The sequence below is a fragment of the Mobula hypostoma genome, chromosome 27, assembly GCF_963921235.1.
Source record: "Mobula hypostoma chromosome 27, sMobHyp1.1, whole genome shotgun sequence".
NCBI classification, from domain to species: Eukaryota; Metazoa; Chordata; class Chondrichthyes; order Myliobatiformes; family Myliobatidae; genus Mobula; species Mobula hypostoma.
The window spans coordinates 3367394-3389970 of NC_086123.1; the positions used below are offsets into that span (position 1 = coordinate 3367394).

Here is a 22577-nt window from a genome sequence, read left to right on the forward strand (position 1 = left end):
TACCTATTCCACTTTGTAAATACTAAGTGAACAGTCATCCACTTGTGATCTATTTGCTTCCCCGCCCACCCCACTCCCTTCATTCTGTCCAAAACTAGTGATTTGCATCTTGTGTTGTTTTACAGCCCTCTGTTACCTAGAAGATCACTTTCACCCAAATCTTGGCAGAAAACATTAGAAAGCTATTTAACTAATTTGTGGTTTCTGAAAAAGTGCCTGGCAATGTTCTTTGACTTTACCACATTCATCAGCAGGTGGTTATCAAGGAAAGGACTCCAGTTGATTGCTATTCCTTCCTTCCAGAGTAATAGCCCTGAGATCAATTTTCATGGCCCTTTGGTTGTAATTTTGTCTACAATAACAAGGAGTGAAAGATGCTACAGTGGGGAGTGTACCAAGGTTTACCAGGATGATCCCTGGGATGGCAGGTTTGTCACGTAAGAAAAGATTATGCAGAAAAGGTTTATACATTATTGAGTTTAGATAAACGAGAGATGACCTCATTGACAACAGGAATTCTGCAGATGCTGGAAATTCAAGCAACACACATCAAAGTTGCTGGTGAACGCAGCAGGCCAGGCGGCATCTCTAGGAAGAGGTACAGTCGACGTTTCAGGCCGAGACCCTTCGTCAGGTCTAACTGAAGGAAGAATTAGTAAGAGATTACTAACTCTTCCTTCAGTTAGTCCTGACGAAGGGTCTTGGCCTGAAACGTCGACTGTACCTCTTCCTAGAGATGCTGCCTGGCCTGCTGCGATGACCTCATTGAAATTTGCAATGTTTTTAAGTGCTTGTCAAGTAGATGCAAGGTAGATGTTTCCTCTGCCTAGTCTTATATAGAACTAGGAGTTGTGTTCCTGAAAGAAGGGTTAGCCATTAAGGATAGAGCAAAGAAGTTTCTCTATCCTTATAAGAAGGTGCGAATCATTGGAATTTTGCGGCCAAGAAGGTTGTGAGATTCAGTTGCTGAAAGTACCTAAGGCAGAGATAGGTAATTTTTTGGACCACTTAAGGAATATTGGATGAGTGCGGGAAAGTGGTTTGAGGGAAAAAAGGTCAATCATGATCTTATTGAAAGATGGAGCAAATGCTAAAGGTTGAAATGCCTCTGGTGTTTCTTAATGTTCTTTCTTTTCTGACTGTTTCAGCATTGTGCCTTGTGTATTTTCCTTTAATGTATTTTGAAAATCCTTTACAGTCATGGTGCAATTCGTAACTTCTATATTGAAACAATTTGAATGTTTAATAATGAACACACAAATGTGGAAATAGATCCAAAATAACATATGAAATTAAATGTTTAGATGCTGTACTTTGAAACATACAGTTGCTGTTATTTTAAATCCTTAAGGGATTATTTTTTTGGGAATGAGTGAGTTTGTGAAGCCAAATCGTGTTTTACTGGTAGGAGTATAGGCAATGCCAGTGGTTCTCAAACTTAATCGGCTGAAATGTCTGCAAGAAGGCTGCAACTTCTCCAAATAAGCATGGTGAGCTGTACTTGTATACCATCTGGTGGTTAGTTACTGTGCAGCGTTTACGGAAACCTCTCTCCCAGTAGGGAAATGATTTATGCTGCAGGAACCAAAAAGGCAGGAAAAATAGATAATGAAGGAGAATAAACTGAAATTGCAACCACAGTAACAGTTGGCAGTAAGTTTGTTGCAGTTTACTGTTGATACAGTTGCAAGCCCCAATAAAATAAACTCAGAATGCAGAAAAAGAATGGAGTTGAAAACAAAGTCACAATTAAGGAGGAGGAACATTTTGTTTTGAGATGTACTTATCTACTTGTAGTAATCTTTTCTGAGACATAAATTGTTGTTCAGTGGCCTTTGATCATTCTGCTATTTGACTTTTTTGGAACCAGACATTAGAACAGAGAAACAGAATTTGCTGGGAATCTTGAGAAATACACACAAAATGCTGACGGAACTCAGCAAGTCAGACCTCAGCATGCTAGTAAAGGAGGTCATGGAATAACATGTTGGAATGGGAATAGGTTGGAGGCGCACCTTTGCTTTGTCCGCCAAAAAAAGGCTGGATTTCCCTGTTATCATCCATTTCAATCTGACTTTCCATTCCCACTCCAACATGTCAGTCCATGGCTTTCTCTACAGCCACACTCTGGTTGGAGGAGCAACACCTCATTTTCCACCTGATAGCATGAACCTTGAGTTCTCTAACTTCTGGTATTTTCTTCTCCCTCCCCCTTATTTTTCCATTTCCCATTCTGGTTCCCCTCTCACTCCTTTCCTTTTCTTCTGCTCTCCTTGCCTGCTCATCACCTACCTCTTGTGCCCTCCTCCTTTGCTTTAGCCCAGGGTCTGCTATCCTTTCCTATCAGATTCCATCTTCTCAGCATTTTACCTCTTTCTCATCTCATAGTTTCCCAGATCACCACCTCTCCCCCACCCACTCACCTTAGAGCCTTTCAATATTCCAGTAATTTCTAAACTTCATTAAACTTTTAATCTTGATCTGTAAACTGCCTAAAGTCTAAAACATGCCATAGTTCTGGCAATGTTAAGAGACTATGCAGGTTGTTCTTGAATGACTAGTATCTCTCCATAGATCACAAAGCTGCTTAGTTAGTCTAAAACTTGACCAGCCCATTCTCTTGTCATGAGTCTTCCTACTCTGCCAAATGGTGCAGTCCAAGCAAAATAAGGTTCATATCACATTATAGAGTGGTTCCATTCGATAATGTCCCTGAATTCTGTAGTAGTCATTGATTCTTTTGTCTACAACAAAGCAGATTACCTTCGTATGTACTGAAAGGTTCCCATCAACTATTCATCAGTAGTGAGGTCGGAAGATATTAGCAATGTAACCCTGTGTGGAAGCTTTGTTACAAATCTATTCAGCTCAGAACCGCTATGGTTAAACCTGCAGTCTTTCAGAAGTAGATTGGCACAGTATGCTGCATTGCTGACTGAATCTAGCTATTGGCACATTCCATTTTGGAAAGATTGTATGTGTGGTGCAGGAAGAAAGTTTCTGAAGGCGCTCATCTGTTTCCATCAATTAGTTTTGCAGCGGTAGTAAATTAATCACTGTCAGGGAGGAGTCTTGATTCTGAAGAACGAAGATCATTAGAATATATTGATATTTGTAGTGTTTCAGGATGCTATGTAAGTAAGAAACCAGTGTCATCATTGCTGGTTAGGAAGAATAATAAATCCATAGTGTGACTATTTTGGCTTTTAGTATAACACAAAATACTATATAAGTGGAGCAATCAACTTCTGTATAGCCAGGAGTCATTTGATATAGAATAAGGAATGAAATGCTTTTTAAAAACATGGCAATGGGTAGAGCCGGGACTACCTTGTATGATTTTCCTGTTGTATATGTATCTTCATACAGATGCAGTAAAAAATATGTTGCAATGGAGCTATGGAGCAATTATAGAACTGTATTAGAGATCAGCCTTTATGGCTGTCAGGTTATCTGTGAGTAAGATCCACTTTTACCTCAAACTGATGTAATGAGCTGTGACAGCCTATTGAACAGACTGCTCCAGTAGTGACTCACTTCCCATTTTTATTGAAGATTACATTCCGACTGTTACCTCTTTAGTCTCCCCATTATTCCTGAATTCCAACAAATCTTGTTTTTTACCTCGCAGTTCCACCCCCTTTTGTACCCACCCTGGAAACTGATGATGATGTGTCCAATTTCGATGAGCCAGAGAAAATATCGCACCCGATGATCAAGGCAGAGCAGCTGAACAAATTGGGTTTTACAGGAGAGGACTTGCCTTTCGTAGGATTGTCCTTTACCAAGACACTGGCTGCACTCTCTCGCTCAGAGTAAGTGTAATTACTCAGTTAACTCTTTCACTGTCAGTGTAAGCGTAACAGGAGAGTAGCAGTGTGTTTCAATTTTCAGAGAAGTCTGACAATTCTGTTTTGAAATTTCCGTGGAATGTAAAGCTGTACATTGATGTTTTAATACTGAGTAATTTATAAATATTCCTTTGCAAATGATCATTAAACTTACAAAATATTCCAGCGTAGGTTAACTTGTAGAGAATTATTGCTTTTATAATATTTATCGTCTAATTATAGATAAAATTGATCAGGATCACTACTGTTAGCATTTGAATACTGTGATGGTGCAACCTATTCCTTGTTTTCTTTCTGTGAGCCCTGTTGTTTGGCTCCCTGTTGATTGTTCTCATTTTTAGATAAATAGCTTTACTACTAAATATGCACCTTTTACTTTAGATTATTGTGCCCTTGAGTATTATTTACCTACAGACTTTAAAATCTTAGAAAAGGTATTTTCCTTTTATTAATAAATTGTACTGAGCCAGACTAGAACAGAGATGGACTGTATCTGGATTCTGCACAAGTAACAACCTACAACTTAAGCTGGCAAGTCCATTTCTAAGAATATCAACCTATTCTTGATAATTGTGATGATATGTTGATGTTCCTCTCAGAACCTTAGTTGATGGCAAAATTATACATAGCAATTTATTTTGTTGATGCATTTGATCATAATCATAATAATGGATGTATATAAAAGCTTCTGTGCTGTAATAGTTTCATACAGCTAATAGTTGAATTTATTGTGGGGAAAATTATAATCTAAGAATGTAATTTATTTTAGCTCATTTCTTCTGCACGAGAAGTCATCTCATTTGTAAAAACAAGTGATCTGTATTTTTTGTAGTACCTTATCAAATCTTGGATGTCTCAAAGTATTTTAAAAAGTTATACTTTTTTACTTTGCATCAATTATTATGTAAGAAACAATAGGAATGATTTTGCAAGCAGCAAAATCCCACAACCGGCAAAGTCAAAGTTGACGTTATTGTTAAATGTTAAATAATTGAAGTTATTGTTAGTGTTAAATATATGTTAAATGGGTACAAAGAAATATTTATTGTTAAATGTTAAATAATTGAAGTTATTGTTATTGTTAAATATATGTTAAATGGGTGCAAAGAAATATTTACTGCATCAGCATCACAGGCATATAGCATCATATAATCAGAATTCACAGGAAAAAGGAAACATAATTTATGCATGATTTTTACAAGAAAGGTCACAATTTGGACAAAAGAAAAGCAATGTCCATTTTAATGGAAAGTTGTCATGATGTTGCTAAGGTTGTAGTAATTACGGTTTCACCAGCTGGTTTCAGAACTGAATGGTTGAAAGGAAGCATTGAGGCACATGGTTTTATTTTTATTTTTTATTATGTGGACTGAGAAAGAATATTGTTAAGGGTAGCAGGAAAACTGTTATTGCCTTTTGAAATACTCTCCACGGTGTTTGATCTTCTTTTGAATAAATGGAACAGATGTATGTAGTTTTGGTTTAATATGGAACTGAATTTTGGGAAATTTGCAATAACAACAAAGTATTGCAAATACAGTACAGTATTCAGCAAGGTTGAGAAGAATCTACGGAGGCAAAGAGGCAGGTTTTAAGGTATTTCATTAGAACTGGAAAATGTTACATGTAATCATGTTTTTTAAGGGGGAAGCAAAGGGTGATGAAATAATAAAGTTTTAGCTTGTTAAGCAGGGGTGAGTAAATAAATAAAGGATGACTGTACAAGAAAAGAAGGAGACAAGTCAAGAAATCTGGAAAGTGGAGGTTTCCTTATCTCTCCATTTTATTCACTCAATGAAGTATTGGCGGGTAGCTGGTTATTTAAAATGACAAACAAAGATACTTATAAAATAGCTTACATTTATGAAGCAGTACCTCTAATGTGTGTTAGTTACCACACAAGGAACAGTTCCTTCCCAAAGGCAGAGGGTGTGTTTAGAATGAATTAAACATTGTTACAATATATACATAGAACAGTTGATCATATGGCATAATTTTTAGAGTTTTATCAACCCAAAGTTAAACATATCATATATGTTACTGTCCAATGAGGAGAGATTTGGTGTGATTGCACAGTGCTCTGAGGGGATTGGAAGAATGAAGCATGATCTGGAATGATGAGATTTTATTGCCCATTGCTAATTGTCCTTGAAATGGTGGTGGTGTTGTTCTGCTATGAACCATTGTGGTCCTTTTGGGGAAGGAATGTCCACAGTGTAGTTGGGTAGGGTGCTTCAGAATTTGTACCAGTAATGCAGAAACACCAAATTATTTCCAAATCAGGAAGGTGCATCTCTTGAGAATTTTGCTGTTGTTTGTGGCTGCTCTATTGTCTTTCAGGGTAGTGGAGGTGCTATTTGAATTATAGAGTCATACAGCATTAAAAACAGTCCTTTTGATCCAACTTGTTCATGCTGACCAAGCTGGTCCCATTTGCATATGCTTGACTCAGATACCTCTATATCTTCGCTATCCATATACCTGTCCGAGTGTCTTTTAAATGCCATGATTGTACCCACCTCTACCACTGCCTCTGGCAGCATCTGGCATTTATGCACAACGTGTATAATGTGTGAAGGAAAAAGTTGCCCCTCATGTCAGTTTTACGTCTTTCCTCTTGGAAACAGAAGAGAGGAAATTGTGTGGACTAGGTTAAGCTGGGACGCTGTGCGTTAAACAAAACATTGAAAATGATAGGGAAACACCAGACAGGATTGTGTGAGGAATGTCAGGAAGAGGAGTCAGTAGAACATGTAGTTCTGAGTTGCAGGAAGTATGGGATACAGAGAGAGATGATGATAAATAAATTAAGGGAGTTGGGGATGCAGGAATTCACATTAAAAGGGTTGCTGGGCATGGGTGAGAGAGCACAAGTCCGGGTATTTTTAGCGTTTTTAAGGGGTACAGGGGTTTTTTATAGAATATGACGAATAAACAGGAATAGGTTACTAGGATGGTCAAAGATGGGAGGGTGAAGTGTAGGTTTGTACATATGTGTGTGTGTGTGATTGGGTGAAGGGATTTAGAATGTATGTCTAGTGCACGTTCTGGAGCAGAGGGTGGCGGTAATGCACCATTAAGCTGGATGCCAACCGCCGTAAAACAAGATACAGACAGACAGACGTCTTTCCTCCCACACTTTTAACTTGAGCACTTTAGTTTTGGACTTTCCTAAACTGGGGGAAATGACTGTGGCCATTTACCTCATCTATGCCCTCATGATTTATAAACCTTATAAGGTCACCCTTCAACCTCCTAAGCTCCAGAGGGAAAAAGTCTTACTTATTCAGCCTCTCCAAATAACTCAAACCTTCCAGTTCCAGCAACATCCTTGTTAATGGTTTTAGTATCTTTTCTATTTTATTGACATCCTTCCGATAGCAGGGCAGCCGGAACTATACATAGTACTTCAAATGTGGCCTTACCATTGTTTTGTGCAGTTGTAACATGACATCACAACTCTGGTACTCAATATCCTGACCAATGAAATCAAGTGTGCAAAACATGTTCTTTGTCACTATTACTGAAATTGTAATTGGAATGATCTTGGCAATTAATTGCAGTGCATTTTGTAGATTTGCTACAAGTTGCAGCCAGAATGCACTGACTGCTTTGTCCAGGATGGTACTGGACTTTTAGTATATTTAGAGCTACACTCATCTATACAAGTAGAAACTGTTCCATTTGTCTCATTGATTAATACCATCATTGTAATAATTTTATTTGTATAGCTGGTCTATTTGGGTTTCTGATAAATGATGATATTTAATGATAATTATGCTGTTAGTGATGGTAGACTCATTTCAAGATACACTCAGGTAATTCAAACCTTGTCTGGGTCTTGCTGCACACATCTTGGCTGCAACTTTACTGAGAACAAATAATTGGATATAAAGTGGATTTTGGTTAAATCAGTTAATTGGTGCAGCTGTTTATTTGGGCCAACTCCAACAAAAACTAATCACAAAAATAGCCAGGATTTCCTTCATTTATTTGGGACACTATGCTGCTTAATTGGGACAGGAGACTGGTGGAAACAGTTTCTAACTAATGTCAGTTGTGTGCACCTGTGTGACCGTTAGACCACGACACAGTGCTTAGAGCGGACAGTTTTTAAATAGTGTCAGTTGTGTGTGTTTGTGTTCAAAAAGCAGTGATTTTAGTCTCTGATAGTTGATGAGGAATAAGCAGTAAGACAATTCAGAACCGTTTTGCTCACTGTGGTTTCAAGTATTCAAGCTTGTAAATGCCAGAAATGGCTGGGAATGAAAATGAAATGATTTCACTCCTTCAACAAGTTAGAAACTATGAATAATTTGAAAATATCAACAATAGTCTTGAATATTACAGTGAAAATGAAGAATTGGAGGATGCAGTTGTTGAAAGGATTGTATGAAGGCAGTTCATTATCTACACTAGTTGTCTGCGCAGATTTTGTTCATTTACAGTCTATCAAAAGAACATGGCAGTGAACACTGGATTAATTCCTCTGTCGATAACTAACTATTAGGAACTAATACACAGTTTTATAGTACAGTGGTAGTATTTATAGTGTTCTCATTTATTCTGTTTTCATTTAAATACATAATTTGTTACTCGGTTAAAAATAGTTGGTCTTTTTAAGTATTTCCATGAAACTTTGGCTAATTGGGACAATATTGTCAGAAGAAGAGATAATCCTTCTGAGGAGGATTAGATGAAATAATTTTCACATGTCCCACAGAAGAACTGGGATCATTAGGACACATAACCATTTCAATTGTGATACTTGTAGTCAGGACAGCAGATCACAGGCCAAGTCATTGATTGTTAAAACAAGCAAAATGGCAGAGTCTGATGGTGCTTGGAGCTAGTTGGGCTTTTAACAATGAACATAGAACACTAGAGCACAATACAGGCCCTTTGGCCCAAAATGTTGTGCTGACCTGTATAACCCTATGACAAAATCAATTTAACCTTCACTTCACATAGCCTATAACTGTCCATTTTTCTTGCATTCATGTGCCTATTTAAGAGTCTCTTAAATGTCCCCATTGTATCAACTTCAGCAACTACAATGGCCAGTGCTTTCGAGGCACCCACCACTCTCTGTGTGGAAAAACAACCTACCTCTGACATCTCCCCTAAAATATCTTCCACTCACCTTAAATGGATGGCCTCTGGTGCTGGCTATTGCTGCCCTAGGGAGAAAGCTGCTGGCTGTCCTCTCTGTCTATTCATTTCATCATTTTAAACATCTCTATTGCCACTCATCCTCCACCACTCCAAAGAGGAAAAGCCCCAGCTTGCTCAACCATTTTTCATAAGACATGTTCTCTAATCCAGGCATCATGGCAGAGCTGCTCTGCACTCCCTCTAAGGCTTCCACATCCTTCCTAGACCAGAACTGAGCATAATACTTCAAGTGTGGTCCAACCAGAGCTTTTTAGAGCTGCAACATTGCCTTATGGCTCTTGAATTCAATCCTCCAACTAATGAAGGCCAACATACCATAAACCACCTTAACAGTCCTATCAACTTGCACGGCAACTTTGTAGAATCTATGGATTTGGAGCCCAAGATCTCTCAGTTCCTTCACATGTTCCCTTCTAGCTCTCCTATGTCCCTTCTTGAGCTCTTTCCTGGTTACCTTATAACTCTCCAGAGTCCTGTATGATTTTTGCTTCCTTCTTTAAGTATGATTCCTTCTTCCCCTTCACTACATGTTCCACCTCTCTTCTCAACCACGATTCCTTCATCCTACTATCTTTTCCATGTCTCTGTAGGACAAACTCATCCAGAACCCATGCAAGTACTCTCTGCGAAACCTCCACACTTCTGTTGTGCGTTTCCATGAAGATATCAATTCACAGTGTACACTTCCAAGTTTCTGCCTAATATCATCATAATTACCCCCCCACCCCCAAATTTATTACTTACCCATTTTGTCTGCTCCTGTCCTTGTCCATGGCTCTGCTAAAGGTCAGGGAGTTGTGGTCTTGAAATGCTTGCCCACTGAGAGATTATAAACCTGATAGGTTCATTGCTTAATACTAGATTCAGTATGTCCTCTCTAGTTGGCTTATCCGAATACTGTGATGTGAGCCTTTCCTGGACACACTTAACAAATTCTGTCCCATCTAAACTTTGGTTTTTTTGTATATTTTTGTGTGTAACTTTTCATTAATTCTAATGTATTTATTTGTTCTTCTGTGAATCTCTACAGAAAATGAATCTCATGGTAGTATATGGTGACGTGCATGTACTTTGATAGTAAATTTCCCTTAAACTTTAAAAGTTTGCACTGAGTATGTGCCAAACAATATTAGGGAAATTGAAGTTACTTTGGTGTCAACCCTGTTATTATTGTACCTTTCCAAAATCTGCCTACTGATCTGCTTCTCGGTGCTCCTGTTGCTCTTGGGGGACATATAGAATATTCCCAGTAGAATGATTCTACTCTTCCTGTCTCTGACTTCCACCCAAACTAACTTAGTAGGTGATCCCTCCATGTCATCTTCCTTTCTGCAGCTGTGATACTATCCTTGATTAATTTAATAAAACAATGTTCCCACCCCACACCACTCCTTTTTATCTATCCCTTTTGAAACCTCTAAACCCCAGAACATCAAGCAGCCAATCCTGTGCTTGCTACAGCCATTTCTCTGGAATTGCCACATCTGAATTCCGTGTACTAACCTATGCTCTAAGTTCACCACCCTTGTTTTTAATACCTCTCTCATTAAAGTAAACAGTAAACCGACAGTGTTTCTACCCAATCAGCTGCCTATCCTTCCTCAGTCTTTCTACACGTTGCATTTAGCTTTACACTACCTGCGCCATCTTCTGAACTATCAGTTTGGTTCCCATCCCCTGCCAACCTACTTTAAACTCTCCCCCTACAGCTCTAGCAAACTTGCCCTTAGGGGCATATGTTTGTGGAAATGGTGAAGAGGTGACAAAGTGTCCTGTTGGGGTTGAATTTCACAGAGTAAGTGTAAAGGTGTGAAATGGGATGGAAGCGGAAAACAGCAAAAAAAAATGTGAGACCATCACAAGGGTTGCAAATACAGTTTGGAATGCTGTGGCAAGGAGTTGTGGGGTTGGGGAAGTAAGTTGGAGCTGAGATAAGAGGAAAGTAAGTTCTCTGCAGAGAGATACCTGGCTGAAGTTGTTGGTCTGCTTACACAGTGCTGTTCGTGAATTTTGGTAGAGCGAGGTGGGGCCAATTGGGTTTGAGGGCATGGGAAGGATGAACTGCTAAAGGGAAGACAATGACTTGAGATTCACTATTGTCTTTCTGGTCCAGAGGACGTAGGAGAATGTGTTAGAGAATTAGTATTAAGGGTCTGCAAGGTAAAGGTAGTTTCATTAATTACGAGAATTACACTAGAAAAATACAGATGCTGGAAATGTGAAATAAAACTATATAAATGCTCAGCATGTTTGTGGACAAAGAAACAGTAAATATTTCAGGTCAATAACCCCTCGTTAGAAGGAAGAATATTGAATCTGAAATATCAACTCCGATTCTCCCTCCATGGATGATGACTAACAAATAGTATACTTCCCAGTCTCATTGTGGATATTTGGGATATAAGCAAGTTAATCATGACTGCAAAGCGTTTTGCATGTACAGTATGTCCCTTTGTAATGATCTCAATCACCATTAAGATTAGACTTTATACAATTTAGAAGGCTACTCAACATATTTTAAAAATAACTAACAAGAGATTTTGGAAGAATTATGCCCAGTTTTGAGAAGAATCATACAGAAATCTTTGAGTTATGTCCTTTATAATTTCACCACCTAAAGTAGGGGAAAGTTTTGAGGTCCATTGTTTCCATAAGAACTGGATAAAATTAGCAGGGTTAAAAATGTATTCCTACATTATCTTTAATATAGGGCAGTACAGGGGAGTTAGATGAAATTTTGGGGGTGAAAAGTTTGCTTGAAAATGCAACTCCACTTCCAAGAGTGCATAAAATGAGTGGGGCATTGCAGCATGATTGGCAGCACTGGCAGAGTTCAAAACTCAAGCACTGCAAAAGCTGAGTGGATCCAGGGTGAACTGCAAGTTGGGATTCAGAATTGGCCTTCTCATAGAAGACAGAGAGTATGAGTGGAAGGTTGTTATCCTGGCTGAAGGTCCATGATTAGTGGTGTTCTCCAATGATCAGTCCTGGGACTTTTGTTTGTTGCATATGTTAATGATCTGGATGAAAATGTAGATAAGTGGATTAACAAGTTTGCATATGACTGATTGGTCCTGTTGCGAATGTTGTAATCAAAGAATACTGTGGAATACAGATCAGTTATAGATGTAGGCAGGCAGAGAACGGACAGATGGAATTCAGTCTGGGCAAGTATGACATGTTGCACTCTGGGAGACCAACTTAAAGGAGAAAGTATGCAGTTAATGATAGTCCCTATATTCGAATTTGGTAGTAAAGAATGTGTATGTCATGTTTGCCTTTGTTGGTAGGGGTATTGAATATAAGAATAAGCAATCATGCTGCAGCTTTATAAAACTAGGGAGACTGCACTGGCAATCATCTCTGGTTGTCTATTATAGGAAGGATATAGAGACTGCAGTGGATGCAGAAGCGGTTTACCAGCACACTACGTTGATTAAAGAGTATGAGCTATAAGGAAAGGTTAGACTCACTTATGTTATTCTCCCTAGAGATCCAGAGCCTGAGGGAACTTGTGATAGAAGTTTTTAAAATTATGGAAGGTGCAGATAGGGTAGACAGTCAGAATCTTTTCCAAAGAGCAAAGATGTTGAACGCCAGAGAAGATACTTCTAAGATTAGAGGAGAAAGTTTAAATGTGACTTGAAGGGCATATTTCTTACACTGAGTGATAGATGTCTGGAATAAGTTAATGGGGGAGGTAGTGAAAGCTGGCAGTTTGGTGGAGTTTGAGTGGATTATAGATAGGCACACGACAATGAAGAGGATGGAAGGATATTGATGATACACAGTAAGAAGGCATATAGTGTAAATTGGCATTAACATCAACCCAACATAGTGGGCTGAACTGCTCTACTGTTCTGTGTTCATGAAGTAAAGGCGTCACGGTACTTGTCAGCAAGTTCAGTGGCAATGTCAGGGAACTGAATACTATAAATTCAGAGGGAGATACATTAGGGTGAGTGATGAGAAAAGAATTTGAGAAAATCCAGAGGGAATAATAATTAACAGATCAAGCTCCAAGTATTCTCATGTGGAAGTTGAACCTACAGCTGTCTAACTCTGAGGTCAGAGTCCTACCAATTAAGATGATAGGATGTGGTGTATGAGCATGACAAAGTAATGTAATATAGATACAGAACTCCAACTGTTGCATAAAATACAGAGGTTGAGCTTGTCTCAAAATATGTTAAAGTGCAAGCATTTTTGAAGGAGTTTTTTTTAGTTGAATGTAGTGTAGTATTGCTTGTAGTTGAACTCAGTAACTTCAGTGTTCTGGAGAAAACGTGACAGACCCTGATAAATGTTTTGCTATTAAATGACAATGAGCAATGTAACCTAAGAACTTTCATTAGGAACCTGATATGTACTGTATATGCAGAATTAGGAAATGTACATGAGTGAAATAGCTTGGAAGGTTTTGTTTCATGACTGAGAATGTGAAGGTTTATTGTTTTGGAAGGAGAAGGCTGGATTAAAGAGTGTGCAGAGGTCTCAAAGGTTGGTGGTGTTGTGGATAGTGTACAAGGTTGTCATAGATTGCAATGGGACATCAATGGGATTGCTGAGCTGGGCTGAGAAGTGGCAATGGAGTTCAGTCTGGAGAAGTGTGAAGTGATGCGCTTTGGAAAGTCAAACTTGACGACACAGAGCAAGGTTAATAGCTGGATCCTTAGTAGTGAGGAGGAACAGCTGAGTATTGGCGTCCATATCTATAGACCCCTCAAAGTTCGAGAGCCACGAAGTAATGTTACAGCTCTATCAAGGGTTAGACCATACTTGGAAAATTGTGTTCAGTTCTGGTCACCTCATATGAAGGATGTGGAGGCTTTGGAGAGGTTGAAAAGGGGGTTTGCCATGATGCTGCCTCAATTAGAGGGTACGTCTTAAGAGGAAAGGTTGTGTGAGCCAGGGCTTTTCCTTTTGGAGCGAAGAAGAATGAGAGGTGACTTGATAGAGGTGTAGAAGATAATAAGAGGTGTAGAAAGAGTGGACAGCCAACCTTTTTCTCCCAGGGTAGAATTAGCAGGAGAACATAGTTTTCTAGTGATTGGAAGAAAGTACGGAAAAGAGGTCAGAGGTAGGATTTTTTACACAGAGAGTTGTAAGTGCATTGAACCCACTGGCAGGGGTGGTGGTAGAGGCAGATGCATTAGGGAGATTTAGGAGACTCTTAAATAGGCATCTGGATAAAAGGAACGTGGAGGGGTATATGAGAGGGAAGTGCCAGATTGATCTTGGAGTAGGTTAAAAATCAGTACAACATCGTGGGTCAAAGAGCCTGTACAGTGCTGTACTGTTCAACGTTCTCATATAAAAAGGTTCTCAATTTATATATCTGGCATGAAAAGAAAGGATAGAAAACAGAATAGAAATAAGTGGATCTTTGACAGATTGGCATACTGCTACTAGTAGGATACCACAGTGATTATTAGTAGACTCTCAGCTATTTACAGTGTGGCCAAATGACAGATGTAACATATGTTTGTTCAGTGATCTTTGATGAAGATTTAAAGAGTCTGCAAAAAATAGAAAGTTTGTGAATAGCAATGAAGGTAGTAGATGGAATAGGATCACGATTCCCACCAGGCTACTTGTCTACCAGATCATCAATTAAAATATTCACTGTACTTGATCTAAACTAGTCTGTTCTCTCTTTGGTGCCTCAGCATACTGATCAAAGCAACCGTCTCTTACAAGTGCTCTGAGTGCCTTCTCCACATAATAACTGATAACTTAGTTTGCCCAGTCTGTGTGTAAATTGAAATTCCCCATTACTATTGTATTATGTGAAGGGTATGCATTTCTAATTTTCTGATTTGTACCATTATCTACCTTACTATTACTGTTTGGGTTCCTGTGTGCAACTCACATTAATGTTATTGCTATTACTTAAATGGTTATTATTTCTTGATTACCTGAGCTAAAATTCTTGCTGTCTGCTGCACTTCTTTAATATCAATGCTACACTTCTTCAGTTTTCTTTTTGCTTGTAATTGTTAGGGATCTTAGAATACTGAATTCCTGTCCTGGCTACTTTGCACCCACATCTCTGTAATGGCTAATATTATAGCCATTTTTTTCTATTTGTGTTATTAAATTATCTACCTTGTTACATATATTATGCATTGAGATAAAGAATTCATTTTTGTATTTCTATCATTATTCCCTGCTATAACTTTAATCAGAGGTATATTTTTGTTTGTATGCACAGCCCCTCAACTGGATCTGATTATCATTACCGATTTTACCAAAATGTATGCACACATTCACACATGCACGCTAGTTTAAACCCTTCAATTTATCTGAATCCTTCAGGCATTCGTAATAGGTTAGGCAAGCTAATAGGTTTGAGGCATGGTACCAGGGGTTAATTTCATGTTTATTGTCATTCAACCATGTACATGTATACTGCCAAAAGGAGCAACCTTCCTCCAGACCAATGTGCACAACACTCACACAACACACAAAGTAATATTACACAAATAAATCAACAAGTGATAAAGATATACATATTCCAGAAGATTTTCTGGAAGAGGGCAATGGTGGAGTTGCTATTGTGATTGAAAGCCTGTAGCTAGCAGTGTACTACAAGGATTGGTGCTGCAATGTCGTAGTTATGAGCAGCAAATGTACAGATGGTGCAGCAACTGGACGGAGTGTGGATAGTGAAATGACATGGAGAATAGGATGGACATTTTTACTGAGGGTCATGAATATTTTGAGTTCTCTATTCCCAAGGTCTTTAGATGCCCATTTGTTGAATATGTACAGTAATGGATTCAGTGATTTTTGGCACAGAGAAAACTGAAGAATGTGGGAATATGCTGGGAAAATTAGCCAGATGGGAGGTAGCAGCAAAGTAATAATCATTTTGAATGGAAGAACAAGTTCAGGCCTATTTCATTTTTACTCTGGTATTATTTTTAAATCTGAATAAGGAAAATGATCTGAAGTGGTTTAATGTTACATAAATATATCTATAAATTTCACTTTTTTTCCAAAAAATGGACAGGTACCCGCTTTAAAAGAGTAGTTGTTCTCACGGTATTGAGTTTCATTTAAATTGTAATCTTTATAACTTAATGCAGTTATTTATATTTGTGACTGCAGTATATTGGGACATATGTTGAAGTGTTTGTGGTGGGTGAGAATGTTATTGAATTTTACTTTTGGTTCTCACAATTTGCAGGCAGTCATTGTTTTTACTCAAGTTTTCAGTTCCTTTGAAGTTCTGCGTTTTTGTGATCCTGGAAATATGCAGCATAGAAAGAGTCCATCATTCTGAGTTGACCAAGCAAAGCTCTCCATTTCTTGGTCCACACCTACAAGCTTAGTCGAGTATTTATTTCAATGTGATAAGCATCCTGCCTCTACCATTCTTGCAGGTAGTAAGTTCTAAACACCCTTTACCTTTTCATAGAAATATAATTTTCTCATCACCCTTCTGATGCCTTATTACAATAAGCCTTTGCCCACAACTATTAATCTCTTGGTTTAAAGTAATTAGTTGTTCTTATTTATTTCTTTTAGTCTTCTCATTACACACCTCACTTAAACTATCCTTCAACCACCTTTTTCTTAAAGAATTCAATTCTAGTTCAACCAATTTCCCATCATAACTAAAAATCTCCAGTCAGGGTAATGACTTGTTTGTTATCACATCTGTTCTAAAAGAGATGACTTGAACTGTATGTCGCACTCTAGTTGGGCATTCCAAGCTTCGGGGAGTAACTGTTTGCCTTCTGAACCTCCTCACAGAGATTAATTGGCATACGATCCAATGTCTCTCTTCCCCTCCATTTCTTAGTGTACTATTTGTTCTGTATTCTCATACCAATTTTGTCTTCCTCAAGTGCATCACCTATATTTCTCTGGACCTAATTTCTCCTTTCACTTTATTGTCTGTATTTTTGTCACTCAGCAAAATGCTTACTGATAGAGCTGCTCTACGACAGATGCCATAGCATCTGTTGTGTACTTCACCCTGACACACCTAGAAACCAAGGACAAGGGTCAGAATGCTGCTTCTGGATTTCAGTTCTGCATTCAACGCTATTGTCCCAGAGACACTGGTGAACAAATTCCCGCTCCTTGCTCTAAAAACATCACTCTGCAATTGCATTATGGACTTCCCACACAACCACTGCTCGCTCCTTATCATTTTCAACATGGGTGCCCCCCCCCCAAGTCTGTGTGCTGAGCCCATTGCTATACACTCTCCTCACTCGACTACATGGCCAAACACCCAAGCAATCACATTCTCAAGTTAGCCGAGGACATGACAGTGGTGGGGCTCATCATCAACAACAGGGAGGTGGTGGAAGAACTTGAGGCCTGGTGCCAGGAAAATAACTTCTCCCTCAGTGTCAGCAAGGCAAAGGCGAGGGTTATCAATTTCAGAAAAACTCTCAACACTGACATCCCGCTTTACATTGGTGGCACAGCAGTGGTAAGTGTGAGTAGTTTTAAATCCCTGGGAGTACACTTCTCACACAACCTCTCACGGTCCCTGAACACATTCTACATGATTAGCAAAGCCTACCAATACCTCTACTTTATGAGGAGCTGAAGAGAGCTGGACTATGCATGACCATACTCACAACATTCTACAAGTGTAAAGAATAGAGAACGTCCTAACAAGCTGCATCTTTGCATGGGACAGAAACTGCACTGTGGTGGACAGAAAGGCTCTAAAACAGGCAGTTAAAACTGCCCAATGCACCATCGGCACCCACCTACCCGCCACCAAGGACATGTATTCAGAAGGGTGCCGGAAAAGTGCCAGTAACGTCATGAAGAATCCCACCCACTGCTCACGGACTGCTTGTCCCACTCCAATTAGGGAAGAGGCTACGCAGCATCCACACCAAGACCATCAGACCTGAGCAGTAAAGCTGATCAACACCCCTACCCACTAACTTCCCCTCCACACCCCCAACTGCCACTACTTTATTATTTTCTGTTCATCACCTTATGTACAAACACTGCTGTGCCTAGCATCAGTTTATGGACATCAATCTATGTATATAAGCTATCTCGTGTGTTTATATTTATTGTGTTCTTTATCTTTTGTATTTTTTGTGCTGCATTGGAGCTGGGGTAACAATGATTTCATTTTCTTTTACACTTGTGTACTGGAAATGAGATTAATCAATCTATTGCTACAGACCTGTTAAGGTCCAAATCTTCTTTCCCCATTGTCAGCTATACAGTCAATTTTGTACTGTTTGTTTAGTGGAACCTAAATAAACGTTCATAGCAAAGTTGTTTTTTTCATTAATCCTTTTGCAGACAAATCAGGAAAATAATTTGTGCTATAAAAATTTAATTCTGTAAAGCTCTGTATTTTTATATTCCCTTTGTCATATTACACACTCCAGAACGAAAGGAGTCATTAGATAACTATCTTGCTCATCCAACCTGAGTTGTTCTTGTGGTCACGCAGCAGTCACCCACGATGCACGCATCATGTACAGGCTACTTTTAGCACATTGATGCACACACTTGGATCTTACTGCTAGAACGATTGATGCCATTTGGGTGAGTTGTTTCACAATACATGACATGATTATATATTTTACTGTTGTCAGGCTGTTTGCATCTGTAGAGTTTCAGTCTGTAGATGAGGGGCTGCATGCTCCTTTCAGGCTGTACTGAATACACGATCCCCCATCAAGAAGGCCTCAAAGCTCTCATTTCCTTGACAAAGGAACCAACTAATTCCCCCTTCCACCTCCACCTTCCTCCATCTATCTGAACTGGTCCTCACCCTGAACAATTTTTCCTTTAACTCCTCCTACTTTCTTCAAACTCCAGGGGTAACCATGGGCACTTGTATGGGCTGTAGCTATGACTGCCTCTTTGCTGGCTATGTAGAACAGTCCATGTTTGAAGCCCTCCCTGGTGATGCTCCTCAACTCTTCCTCCACTACACTGACGACTGCATCGAAGCTGGTTCGTGCACCCATACTGTTCTTGTTAATTTTATCAACTATGCCTCTAACTTCCACCCTGCTCTTAAATTCACTAGGTCCATCTCTGCCATCTCCCTTCTCATTCTTAATTTCTGTCTATCTCTGGAGAGAAACTGTCAAATGATATCTTTTTTTAAACCTACTGATTCCCACGGTTATCGCGACTATATGTCTTCCCACTCTATATCCTGTAAAAATTATATTCCTTTTTCTCAGTTTATTTGCCTCTGCCACATCTGTTCCCAGGATCAGAGATGAGCTCCTTCTTTAAAGTATGAGGTTAGCCTCCCTCCACTATTGATGCTTCCTTCACCTGGATCTCCTCCATTTCCTGAACATCTGCGTTCACCCCATCTTCCTGCCACCTTAACAGTGATAGAGTTTTTATTGTCCTTACCTACCACCCCATCAGCCTCCGTATCCAACATATCATACTCTGCAACTTCCAGCATCTCCAAAGGGATCCCACCACTAAACATATCTTCATCCCCCATCCCATTTCTGAGGGATCACTCCCTCTGCAATTCCTTTGTCAATTTGTCCCTCCGCATTAATCTCCTTCCTGGCATTTATCCTTGCAAGTGGCCTAAGTCCTACACCGGCCTATACACCTCCTCCCTCAGTTCCATTCAGAGCCCAGGCTGTCCTTCCAGTTGAGGCAATGCTTCACCTGTGAGTCTGCTGGGCTTGTCTATTGTATCCGGTGCTCCCGGTGTGGCATTCTCTTCATTGCTGAGACCCGTCATATGTATATAAAGGGTAAGTATATAACCTTGAGTAAAAGAGAGTCGCGGGTAGATATAGGACCAATACAAAACGATGCTGGAGATATTGTAATGAGAAATGCAGAGATGGCAGAGGAACTGAATGCATATTTTGCATCGGTCTTCACAGTGGAAGACATCTGCAGTGTACCAGACATTCAAGAGTGTCAGGGAAGTGAAGTTTATGCAGTGAAAATTATGACTGAGAAGGTGCTCAGGAAACTTAATGGTCTGAGGGTGGATAAACCTGGACCTGATGGAATGCACCCTCGGGTTCTGAAGGAAGTAGCTGGAGAGATTGCGGAGGCATTAACAATGATCTTTCAAGAATCGATAGGTTCTGGCATTGTACCGGATGACTGGAAAATTGCAAATGTTACTCCACTATTTAAGAAGGGTGGGAGGCAGCAGAAAAGGAACTATAGACCTATTAGCCTGACATCAGTGGTTGGGAAGTTGTTGGAATCGATTGTTAGGGATGAGATTACGGAGTACCAGAAGGCACATGACAAGATTGGCCAAAGCCAGCATGGTTTCCTGAAAGGAAAATCCTGCCTGACAAACCTACTGCAATTCTTTGAGGAAATTACAAGCAGGGTAGACTAAGGAGATGCAGTAGACGAGGTGTACTTGGATTTTCGGAAGGCCTTTGACAAGGTGCCACACATGAGGCTGCTAAGCAAGATCAAAGCCCATGGAATTACAGGGAAATTACTAGCATGGGTCGGCGGAAAACAGACAGTGGGAATAAAGGAATCTCATTCTGGCTGGCTGCTGGTTACCAGTGGAATTCCACAGGGGCTGGTGTTGGGATCGCTGCTTTTTACGATTCATGTCAATGATTTGGACTATGGGATTAACGGATTTGTGGCTAAATTTGCCGGTGATATAAAGATAGGTGGATGAGCAGGTAGTGTTGAGGAAACAGAAAACCTGCAGAGATTTAGATAGTTCAGGGGAATGCACAAAGAAGAGGCAAATGAAATACGATGTTGGAAGGTGTATGGTTATGCACTTTGGTGGAAGAAATAAATGGGCAGACTATTATTTAGGTGGGGAGAGAATTCAAAATGCAGAGATGCAAGGGGATTTGGGAGTCCTTGTACATGATACCCTAAAGGTTAACCTCCAGGTTGAGTTGGTTATGAAGAAGGCAAATGCAATGTTGGCATTCATTTCTAGAGGTATAGAATATAGAGTAGGGATGTGATCTTGAGGCTCTATAAGGCACTCGTGAGACCACACGGAGTATTGTGTGCAGTTTTGGGCTCCTTATTTTCGAAAGGATATACTGACATTAGAGAGGGTTCAGAGAAGATTCACAAGAATGATTCCAGGAGTGAAAGGGTTACTGTATGAGGAACATCTGGCAGCTCTTGGTCTGTATTCTCTGGAGTTCAGGAGAATGAGGGGGGATCTCATTGAAACATTCCAAATGTTAAAAGGCCTGAACAGATTAGATATGGCAGAGTTATTTCCCATGGTAGGGGATTCTAGGACAAGAGGATTGAAGGACGTCCTTTCAGAACAGAGATGTGGAGAAATTACTTTAGTCAGAGAGTGGTAAACCTGTGGAATTTGTTGCCACGAGCGGCTGCGGAGGCCAAGTCATTGGATGTATTTAAGGCAGAGATAGATAGGTTCTTGATTAGTCAGGGTATTAAAGGATATGGGGTGAAGGCAGGGTAGTGGGGATAACTGGAAGAATTGGATCAGCCCATGATTGAATGGCGGAGCAGACTCAATGGGCCGAATGGCCTACTTCTGCTCTTATATCTTATGGTCTTATAAATTGGGGTTTCATTTCATCGAACACCGCTGCTCCATCTGCCACAAGCAGGACTTCCTGGTGGCCAAACATTTTAATTCCTATTTCCATTTCCGTTCTGACATGTCGGTCTGTGGCCTCTTCTTGAGCCAACATGAGGCCACGCTCATGGTGGAGGATCAACACCTTATTTTCCATCTGGGTAGCCTCCAACCTCAGGGCATGAATATTGATTTTTCCTTCCGGTAAACAAATTCCTCCCCCCTCCCCTCCCCCCACTTTCTCTATTTCCCACTCTGACCTTTTACCTCTTCTCATCTGACTATTACTTCTCCTGGGTTCCCTCTTCCTTCCCTTTCTTCTATGGTTCACTGTCCTCTCCTATCAGATTCCTTCTTCTCCAGCCCTTGACTTTTCCCATCCACCTGACTTCACCTAAAACTTTCCAGCTAGCCTCCTCCTCCCCCCCACCCCCCACCTTTTTATTCTGGCATTTTCCTCTTTTCTTCTCAGTCCTGAAGATGGGTCTTGGCCTGAAATGTCGACTATCTATTCATTTCTGCAAGTGCTGCCCGACCAGCTGAGTTACTCCAGCATTTTGTGTGTGTTACTGAATAACTGTTTATCTATTTTATCCTATTTTCTCTTCCCTCTCATTGGTTCTTTATGATAACTCTTCTATCTAATGATGTTGCCCTGAATGATTTAATGCATAGCAGATATCCATGCGGTTAATAGAAACATTAAATGATTAAACAAACAGCACAGGCTCCTGGTCCACCATATGGGAACTATCCCATCAACCACACCTGCCCCCTTCCTCTTCCTCCATAATTCTGCAAAAAATTTTTTAAGTGATTTTTTGTTCACTTTGCTCAAGCAGGGTGACCATATAGAGACAATAGTCCATATTGGCCCCAGAGACCTACAGTCTGTTCCTGGGGTATAAACATCCAGTGTTTGGACATTCTTACATATGAAAATGCTTCCAAGATATCATTAAAGTCAAAAAATCTAATGTATGGGCATACTTCTGTTCCTA

The 22577-nt window shown here is 39.8% G+C and overlaps 1 protein-coding gene across 7 annotated transcripts in view; it reads left to right on the forward strand.

Moving 5' to 3' along the window:
• The window catches only part of cita (citron rho-interacting serine/threonine kinase a), a 228091-nt gene that overhangs the window by 72342 nt on the left and 133172 nt on the right, over positions 1-22577 (forward strand). For all 7 annotated transcript variants that reach the window (XM_063034066.1, XM_063034067.1, XM_063034065.1 and 4 more), the window contains exon 10: positions 3632-3815. In XM_063034066.1, the coding sequence (XP_062890136.1) occupies positions 3632-3815 (184 nt within the window). The remainder of the gene's footprint in view (positions 1-3631; positions 3816-22577) is intronic.